This window comes from Trematosphaeria pertusa (assembly GCF_010094035.1).
Source record: "Trematosphaeria pertusa strain CBS 122368 unplaced genomic scaffold BU26scaffold_32, whole genome shotgun sequence".
Classification (NCBI taxonomy): Eukaryota; Fungi; Ascomycota; class Dothideomycetes; order Pleosporales; family Trematosphaeriaceae; genus Trematosphaeria; species Trematosphaeria pertusa.
The window spans coordinates 117,986-127,101 of record NW_022987243.1 but is presented as its reverse complement, the minus strand read 5'-3'; the positions used below and the strand labels follow the sequence as shown (position 1 = coordinate 127,101).

Genomic DNA, 9,116 nt, shown 5'->3' with positions numbered 1-9,116 from the left:
AAGAAAAATAAGAAAGAAGATTACTATATTAGAACTAGAGAGCTCGGCTCTCTCTATATAGTAATCTCGAAGCACAAGATAAGTTATCCTCGTACGGTGCGTAGCTTAGGCTCTACGATAATTATTAATATATATATATAGTTAAAGAAGAAAACTCTAAAAAGATAGTTTTCTAACTTCTATCTCTTATTACGCTATATCTAGAAGAGCTTGCTCTATAGAAGTTTTCTAGAAATCTTTACTAACTTATAAATATTATATTCTATAAGTTTTATAGATTATTATAGAGGTTTACTAGTACTTACTAGAAGTAAACTAGAGTTTTTTTTAAAAATTAGTTAAATACGTATAGCTTTTTAATTACGTAATATATCTTAGTGTAATTTTAATAGTAGGTGTATATAGTATAGTTCTATCTATATTTAAAATTTTATAGAAAAATATTAAGGTTTCGCTTAGTTATTTAAGAAAAACTCGTAAATTCTTATTAATTTTCCTTGCTAAGAGATAGTAGCCAGCTCGCTTGTGTAGCTAGCTCGCTTGTGAAGTACGTTAGTTATTTAAGAAATACTTGTTAATTTTCTTTTTTAGTATTTTTAGAGCGTTTGTTTATGTAAGGCTTTCGTTTATAAAGTACGTTAGATGCTAGTATACCGCTCTAAGTATATATACTAAATATTCTCTAGAAGTAGAAGATTAATCTTTTACTTCTACAAAAGAATAAAGCTTCTTTCTATCTGTCTCGCGTACTTTAGAATAGAGAAGATGCGCGGAGAGACATTTTGGAAAAATTGATGAAGAATAAAATAAGTGGGCAAGCTGAAGAAATTTCGCTGTCGTGATAAAAAGCCTAGAAGCGCCTGTAGACTGTTTGGAGTGGTGTATCTTTATATAGGTATAACACTGAGACGTGAAGGCGGTGGAGACATACAGCTGAAATCCTGTACGGTAGTGCTGGGTTTCTCTCTGGCACCGAACATATTCGACATCGTCCGGCACCTTCCAGTTTCTCATCCGCCCAAACATGCCATGACGATCGAACAAAATGCTCTGCACCGGAGACGCCTTGCAATGCACTCGTGATGGATATCCCGCCGTTTAAACGGCCCAGTCCCGTCTACCACGACCCCTCTCTTACCGCAGCTACGTTTACTTCCCACCCTCCTTCCTCTTCTCGATCTCTTGCTTCAATTGCACAAGATCCTGCTCCGTAGCCTCGAACTCCAGCCCCTGCTTGACCCACTGTTCTGCCTCATCCAGCCTGCCCATCTCCAGCAGACACTTCCCTCTCCTCCACCAGCCCTTTGCATTGCCCACCTTCTTCATCTCGACGCTCGCTTCTGCATCCACCGCGCCCTCCGCCCAGTTCTGCTGCGCCATATTCGCCTGTGCGCGGTTGCTCAGCAAGCCCGACACCTCTTCGCGTACCAGCCCTGACGGCTCCCAGTGCGGTCGGCCGAGCGCCATTTCGATCGCGAGGCTGTACAACTTGACGGCTTGGCTGTGGTTTCCTTTGCGGAACTCGGCATTCCCGGATTCGCGTAGCTTGCCGATTTGTGCAGAGCGCGTGGGGTTTACGGGGACGGGCGGCGGCGGAGTACCAGTCGGGGTTCCTACATTGAGGAGGCCTTTGTGAAGCGCATTGAGGGCGGCGAGTTCCGTGTTCAGCGCGTTGCTCGAGGGATTTGCGGAGATGGCTTTTGTGGTTGGATCGATTTGTAGCGGCAGGAGCGTGAATGTATCGGGTGACTCCATTGTGTGGCGTAAGAAGACCGGCGCTATTGAGAGAGCTTCGCGAGCGAGGTGAGGAAGAAGGGAGGTTGTAGTGTTATTCTGCAGATGTGGTCACTTGGAATAATCCTAGCCACCTTATCGATAAGGCCGACTGGCACGTGACAGAGACTTTTCACGTCGACTTTCCCGGTCGAACAACGCTTCGCTTTTTCATCACTCTCAGCAGTCTTGATCTGGCTGTTACCCGGGGCTTGATGATTCTACAGCAATACCCCATTCCAATGCAGATGTAAAGCCTCTCCCTCTACTTCAAATACATAATCATAGCCTCACTATCCGGGAGCACCACCTCCGCCGACCCATCCGTCACCTGGATATTCTTTTTCGTCGCCACACCATGCCCCTTCCCTTGGTCTGCCTCATAGCTCCACTGCTGGCCGCCCCAGGTGATGTTCTTTTGATTCATATCCCATCCGCCGGCCGCAGTTCCAGCATCCGCATGCAAGCGCCCCACCTGAACCTTGTTCCCGCTGACAGTACCCAGGTTGTTGAGGCGAACCTTCACAGCGCTGCGGTTCCCTGTACCATCGTACTCACGCAGGTTGACGACGGCAATGCGAGCTAGCGTCGGTCCCTCAAACATGGTGTACGCGCTGAGAACCGGGCTGTTCAGGTCGATGTTAACAACCCCACGCTCTCCGCTGACGCTCTTTCCCAGAAAGTCGGCCATGAACGGTAGAGCGTAGTATGGTGCCTGCACTCTAGGTCCCGGCACCAACAGGCCGGCACTCGGAATCCACAGACTCCGCTTCGCCTCCGGTCTCTGCACCAGACTGACTCTACTAACCCCCATACTCATCGCATACATCTGAAAATTAACCGCCCACAGCGTATTTGCAAACCACGTCTGCCGATCATCGCTCACTCCTAGCGGCCCCCCCGTCTCGCTCAGGATGAACCTCGCCTTCGCCGTATTGGTCGTGTAATCAATACTTGGCTTGTACTTCCCCATCTTGACCTTCAAGTCTGTATGGTTGAGCAAATATTTCTGGATCCCCGGTGTCTTGCCGTCGAACTGGTAGTAGTGCTCCGCGACATACTCGACTTTCTGGTCCGTGTTGACGCCGGCGTCGAATGCGTCTTTCACGGTATAGGGAGCAGGATTTTCGCCTTTGATGCCTTCGGATGCCGTGTCTAGGACCTCCCAGATCGGGCTGTCGCCGATGCTCAAAACGGAGTTGATGGTGTCTTTGGCGGCTTGCGCATCCTTTACGTAACTTGCGGCATCAGGCTCGTACCAGTTTACCTCGTTTCCAAGGGCGATGGCGTCGACGCGGTCGGCCCCGAGAGCGTTATAGGCATTCTGCACGTATGCGATTACATTCGTCCGGTTTGGCGGCGTGGTTCCATGAATGGGATCGAAAGGAGCTTGAATGGAAGCCTTCGCGGTCTTGAAGCGCTGCTTCAGCGCATTGAAGTAGCTCAGTCCCAGAATGAACTCGGCAGCAGAATTGCAGGGTTCCTTGACGCAATGCGTAGCTTCCGTTTGGTTCGGGTTGTATTTGATGATGTCGCTATTACTCGTCAGCTCCTGGCGCTCATGATCAAATGAAGAAGCAAGAGTGCATACCCACTTGTCCCACCAATCCGCAGCACAGGCTTCACACCCATACGCTGCGCAAGAGAAGCCACAAGGTTATCCGAGAAATTGTTGTTATACCCCGGCAAGAACGCGAGCTCGAAACCCACGCTGGGAAAATCGGCAGGGACGTTAAACGCATCGGAGGGTCGCGCAGTCGGCAACGAGACAGCCTGCGTCGAAGTAACAGTCGCCTGAGCACTAACCCCGCTCGCCGTGACGACCACAAGGACCCAAAAGACATCCAAACCAAGCTGCATAGCGGTCGTAGATGTCAACAAGTGGTAGTCGCCAGCATCCTCGCATGAATTACATAGAAATTCGCGCGCTATATGACCTGCCACTCTCGCAGCATGCTCCTCCAAAGGATCCTCGCGAGGACTTCGGACAGCCTAAGGTTATTTAGCATCGCCATTGGATTCTCGCTCAGGTGCTGATGGCTCGCCTGATGTCTAAACAAAAACTGAGCGAGATTATCCGGACAATTACTCCTTTGTGCGATCCTAGCACTGCTCAGCCTCGTTCATTAGCTCCGGACTAGATTCGCAGCTATTTATAGCGCAAAATTGCGGTCAGGGCACAGCAACGTCGATGCACCAGTCTATTGCTTGGGGTTGGAGAGGAGAAACTCAGGAATACTGGGTATGCAGATCCGTCACGTGACGTGTGCACCATTAAGTCAGGGATTCTCGGTCTGTAACTCAAGACCTGGCTTTCTCCTGGGCTACGAAATCCCCATATGACTATGCTCACCGCCTAAGCCAACTCACACACTCGTCACGCCTGTCTTTCATATCGTTTGCCCTTGCCGCAGGGTATTCACGCCTACCCAGCGGCGATCTCGCGCTTCCACTGAGCCCGGTTCTTGCTTGCATGCTTCTGGATGTGACGCTGAGCCTCCTCCTTAAACCTATTTGAAGTGTTAGCGCGCATTTCTTCGAAGCTAAGTGCAGCGCGCGCACTTACTGTACTTCATCCCAATGGTAATTGAGCGTGACGACGGTATTGATTGGGTCACTAAACTCCGGAACAAGTAGTAGAGAGTAAACCGTGTCGATGACGTCCTTGTTCGTGGTATCAACCGTCCAGTTTCGGTCAAAGATGGAGTGACAAATCCGTCCGTGGCGGTTGATGTTCGGGTGGTAGATTGGGGTCATGAAGCGGCCCTTTGGTGGGAAAGTCGGGTAGTCCTCGGCCATCTCTAGGTAGAGGCAGAATGTACCGTCCGCATAAGTACTGCCTGGTGGGCCTGCATAGTGTCAGCATGTTGAAGGTCTCCACGAAGTGCTAAACGAGGAAAAGAAGGGAACCGACCTTGCATCACGACTTTCCAGAAGCTGAAGTTCGACTCGCAGATATAGATGTCGTAGTGCGGGTGGACCTTGGCTCCAGAATTACGGATCTCGTTGTGGATGCGTGCTAGCCTCAGGTTGCTGTCGCTTCGGTTCGCGATGCTAAAGCCGCGGGTGAAGCGGCCCAGTTCAACGAAGGACTGCGAAAGAAGCGGATGCTCCTTTCGTCGCGGGAACGTATCCCTAGTCACCGCGTCAACTCGGACTTCAGTCTTTGCCTGCTCAAACTGGAGCAGAGGGTTGGAGTAGAAGCGCTTGGCCAAGTTCGGGAGAACGATGTCGGGTCGTTCCAAGCTAGAGAGGACAGGCTCCATCTCGCAGATTGCCATGGCGTGCTCCATTTGGTCTGGCTCGAATTTGTAACCGCCCGTCAAGTATGATAGAGTTTTCAGGGAGATGTTCTGCTCCTCGCCTAGGCAGAATGAATCGACGATAATTCTATCATGAATGAGACTGAGAGCAACGTCGTGAACTCGCTGCTTTGACTTCGTGTCCTCTCCATCCGAGAGACAGATGATGCGCAATTTGGCTTTGGGATATTTCGTGGCATACTGCAAGAGCGTATCGCGTCCGAGCATGATGGCATCCCACAAGGCGGTATCACCTGAGGCGATGATATTGTTGAGTTGGTGGCGGAAGTTTTCGACGGCATGCGTTACGTTCTGAGTCAGAGAAGCAGCGGATCTGAACGTAATGAGACCAACATGAGTCTGGAAGCCGTACGCAAGCAGCCGGTTGACATATGCATCGAACATCTGCTTCAGGACATCCAAGCGGGTTAGGACCTTGTGGTTGACCTTACCGGGAGTGCTCCCCAGCATCAGCCTTAAGACGAGTGGCTGAGGGCCTCGCGAGTCGGTCGGATTGGTAGAGCCATGATCCCCTTCGTCGTCTTTTCCGTCGTACACAGCCTCGTTGAGGAGTCGACCGATCGCATACTCACGATTGAAGAAGTGCGAAAGTAGCTCCCAATGATGTTGTGTGTGCCCATGGTAATGGTTATCGCCTGTATACGTAATATTAGTCCATATGGTGAAGGGATCGCCGACGGCAGACCACGGGTTCTCACGGAACGCATGGCGATATAGTCTGAAGACCACCGAGGCCATAGTTTTAGTCGTGGCCTTCGGCTCCCAGTACGAGAGAACAGCGTGTTCGTAGCCACGATAGACTTTGACTAGACAGAGATCTTCGTGCCCGCCGCTCGTACTTGAGGCTGTGCCGGCTTCGATGGGCATAACGACGACCGCATCAGTGCTATGGATGTAGGGCATCGCAACTTCTTGAGACGGGAGCAGTAAAGCATTGCGATGATGCAAGACGAATGATGGATATCGTCCCTTGCCTGCCCGGAACGCCTTCTGGTACACGTCATCCATGCTAATGCCTGATGGCAAAATTGTGGTCAGCGTGCTGAGGGGCAATTTGAAGCAGACATTGAAGTGGCCACGTGTTGGCGGATACTTCGAAGTGATGTCGTCTCCGCTGATCCAAGCAGCGATTGCTTGCTTGACGGCATAATTTGGCCGCAGATCAAAGCTATCCAGAACTAGGTTTGTACAGGGAGATGTCTCATGAGTCTGAAACCATCGCTCGATGTTCTTCCGCTCGTACGTGAAGTTGTCAATCGTAGTCACCGGATCCTCCATCGGCTCTGTGGAGATAGGACACAGAAATTCCGCTGGAATTTCGAATTTCGGGGTATTGCTTGAGGGAACGCGTGACTTCTTAGGGATTTGTGGGACGTCTTCTCCAATTGACCAGGTTAAAGGATCATCCAAGACGCGGTTCTCTGCTCTATAGAGTAGGAAGGCGACCAAGGCGTCCTTGTACTGCTGTAGCCGAAGGGAACGGTTCTTAAGCGTGGCAAGATCCCGTTCTATGCCCGCAGCCTTCTGGCGATAGTAGTAGCTTGTCTCTCGGCGCTGCGCGTTCTCGAGAGCCTTGGCCTTCTCTTCAATCTGCTGTTGAGCAAGACCTCGGAGAATAGACAGGACCTTCTCCGCGTTCTTGTGCCGATGGTAGTCATCAGTTCCGGTCTGAGTAATGGCGAGGAAATCGTCGAACGATTCGTGAGAGGTGAGGAACTCCTTCAATTCATCGAGCGCGGGCCGATCGAATTGCGCATCTTCAACCTCCGAGTCAGTGTCGTCATTGGCCATGCTCTTCTCCAGGTCATCCACCGCATCCTCACTTTCCTCGACGTCCATAAAGCCGCAACGGTCATTCATGCTGGCGCTTGCATCTACGCATAGGATAACTACCTCATCTGGGTTCTTGAGCTGTCGGTTCTGGTCGCCAAACGCTTCGAAGACTGCCGTTCCGTCTGCCGTTCGACGCTCAATAATGGGGATTAACAGCTGTGTGATAATCGATACGTCGACCGCTTCCTCGACGACGTTGCTCGTGGGGCGGAACATGTTGATATCTCGTCCAGCCTCCCCGCAAGCCTGCCGGCCCACGTATACAGCGAGGAGGCCCACGCGGTCAAGAGTAAGGACCGGTGGATCCGCAGACGGAAGTGCAGACGGATGGATGACGCCGAGCTTGTTTCGGCTACAAAGGCCTGCCAGGTATTGGAGGTCAGAGTATTCAGCAGCAGCAATAACCTTGGAGACATCTCCTTTGTCGGCGTAGCGATGACTGGAATTGACGGAGTCAATGTCAAAGCCCAGAACCTGCGGCTTTACGCCACCTGATAGTAAACAAGCGCGATTGAGCTTCCGATCGAAGGTCTTGGCTTGACTCGTATTGTTGTCATTCGTCCACTTGAGGAGGCCTCCCTCGTTGAAAGCCTCATAGAAGCCACGATCGACTAGGCCGGATGCGGTCTGGAGTGGTGTAACTACCGGCTCCATGGTAATCCAGTTTCGAAGATCATGCACCTTGATTGAATCTATGTAAGGTAATTTGCCTTCTTGATCGTGCATGGAGACCTTCAGATGCTTCGCCTTCTCTAGAATAAGTCCGAAGAGAAGGCGGGAGCCTTCGAGAAAACGCGTGTGGTCGGATTTGATGACGGGAGGGGAAATTATCGTCTTCAGGACTTCGTTGAAGCACTGTACAATAGCAGCACGCTCTGAAGGATCAGGTGTCTCCCCACGTATGAGCACGTGTATTGCTCGAACAGCTGGCGGAAATTTCGTCAACAACATGAGGACATGGAGAACGGCATCTTGCTCTGCAGCCGCCATGTGACGGGCATTGGTGAGCCCCGCAAAGGCCCGCAGGGAGGAGAGAAAATTAGCTAGACCCCTCTCGGACTGGCCTAGAGGGAGCTCCCAGGCTGGGCCTTGCTGATAGATAGCATCTTTGCCTGATCCTGATCCTGCGCTGAAGCTCATCTGGCGACGCACTCGTTTGACGGCATAGATATTCAAGACTCCGTCGATAGTGCAGTCTTCTAAGCCGGCAGCGGCTAGAGTAAGCCCAAAGTTATGAGCCGTCACATGGATGGGTGCCTCAGAGGTGTGTAAATCGAGAACCGTATTATGAGGGCTGGAAGGCTGCAGGCCCGTATCGACAGAGGGACGCTCATGCCGCTCCGGAGAACAGAAAGCAAGGATTGGCAGCTTCAAGTAGCGCGGGTTGCTACTGGTACCTGGATCCGGGAGCCCGCCAATCATAGACATATGCTCGCTCAACCGGTCCACAAGGTGCTGCCTCACCGTCAACTGTAGGTGCGCCTTGGTAGGCTCATCGATCGAGAGCCGAGCGACCCTATTATTGTCGTAGACCACAAGCAATGTGTGCAAAGCATCCAAATCGCCAGCTCCGAGCTCATTCAGGGAGGCGTTTGAATCAATTTGTCGGGCGAAACTGCAGTTGCAATGGCAGCCTTCATATCTCTCTTCATCGCCAGCGCCAAGACCAAGGTGCTGTTGCACTTGTGTCTTGAGGTCCTTCAGGGTGCTCTTGAAGGTTACAGCAGCTTCCGGCAAGAGAGGAATTGCGCTGACATCCTGCGAGCGACCCAATTCGGGCGTAATCACTCGTACACGAAGCCGTCTTCCAATAGCTTGCTGAGAGGGCCCAGGCCCATGGGTGTCCCGTCGAGATTGAGACTACGGAGGGTTAGCGAGCTAGGTATAAGGGGACAAGTAATGACGCTTACATCTCCCGCTGAAGATCCGTCGTTGATGACGGCGAACACTTTCTCCTCGGCATCAGGCAAGGCGTCGGAGAGTAGGTCCTCAGTATCCAGGATAGGTCCGTCGGGAGCGTTGAGGTGCAGTGTGATATGTGCATCTGAGGCTGAGTCTAAGCCCAACTTCAGGCTCGAGATGCGGTTCTTGACTTTGTCGAGCAAGGCTGAGCTGCGAGGCAACAATACATATTAGCATACATCTAGGAACTACGGTAGAGCAGTCAAGAATCCGTTATGCGTCAAC

The 9,116-nt window shown here is 51.5% G+C and overlaps 3 protein-coding genes across 3 annotated transcripts in view; all 3 read right to left on the bottom strand.

Moving 5' to 3' along the window:
* Positions 1 to 1,149: 1,149 nt before the first annotated feature.
* On the bottom strand, positions 1,150 to 1,755 carry BU26DRAFT_442914 (tetratricopeptide repeat domain-containing protein; the record flags this gene model as incomplete). Its single annotated transcript, XM_033824526.1, has 1 exon — positions 1,150 to 1,755. The coding sequence occupies one exon, from the start codon at positions 1,753 to 1,755 to the stop codon at positions 1,150 to 1,152; it is 606 nt and encodes a 201-aa protein (XP_033675338.1).
* Positions 1,756 to 2,015: 260 nt separating this feature from the next.
* Positions 2,016 to 3,701, bottom strand: BU26DRAFT_526118 (glycoside hydrolase family 79 protein). The gene is made up of 2 exons (XM_033830670.1): positions 3,365 to 3,701; positions 2,016 to 3,308 (listed from the first exon to the last, which is right to left on the bottom strand). The coding sequence occupies exons 1-2, from the start codon at positions 3,631 to 3,633 to the stop codon at positions 2,039 to 2,041; spliced, it is 1,539 nt and encodes a 512-aa protein (XP_033675337.1). The 5' UTR covers positions 3,634 to 3,701; the 3' UTR covers positions 2,016 to 2,038.
* A 306-nt stretch (positions 3,702 to 4,007) lies between these two features.
* The window catches only part of BU26DRAFT_498178 (uncharacterized protein), a 5,622-nt gene continuing 513 nt past the window's right edge, over positions 4,008 to 9,116 (bottom strand). Inside the window, exons 2-5 of the mRNA XM_033826328.1 lie at positions 8,840 to 9,041; positions 4,688 to 8,789; positions 4,340 to 4,622; positions 4,008 to 4,283 (exon numbers count right to left, since the gene is read on the bottom strand). Of these exons, the coding sequence (XP_033675336.1) occupies positions 4,199 to 4,283; positions 4,340 to 4,622; positions 4,688 to 8,789; positions 8,840 to 9,041 (4,672 nt within the window). The 3' untranslated portion in view covers positions 4,008 to 4,198. The remainder of the gene's footprint in view (positions 4,284 to 4,339; positions 4,623 to 4,687; positions 8,790 to 8,839; positions 9,042 to 9,116) is intronic.

What these genes read in the sequence shown, in the direction of transcription:
- BU26DRAFT_526118 (XM_033830670.1), bottom strand. Translation starts at nt 3,633, where the DNA reads ATGCAGCTTGGTTTGGATGTCTTTTGGGTCCTTGTGGTCGTCACGGCG. An exon ending in CGGATTGGTGGGACAAGTGG is followed by an intron (nt 3,309 to 3,364) that starts GTATGCACTCTT and finishes GACGAGTAATAG; the next exon opens with CGACATCATCAAATACAACC.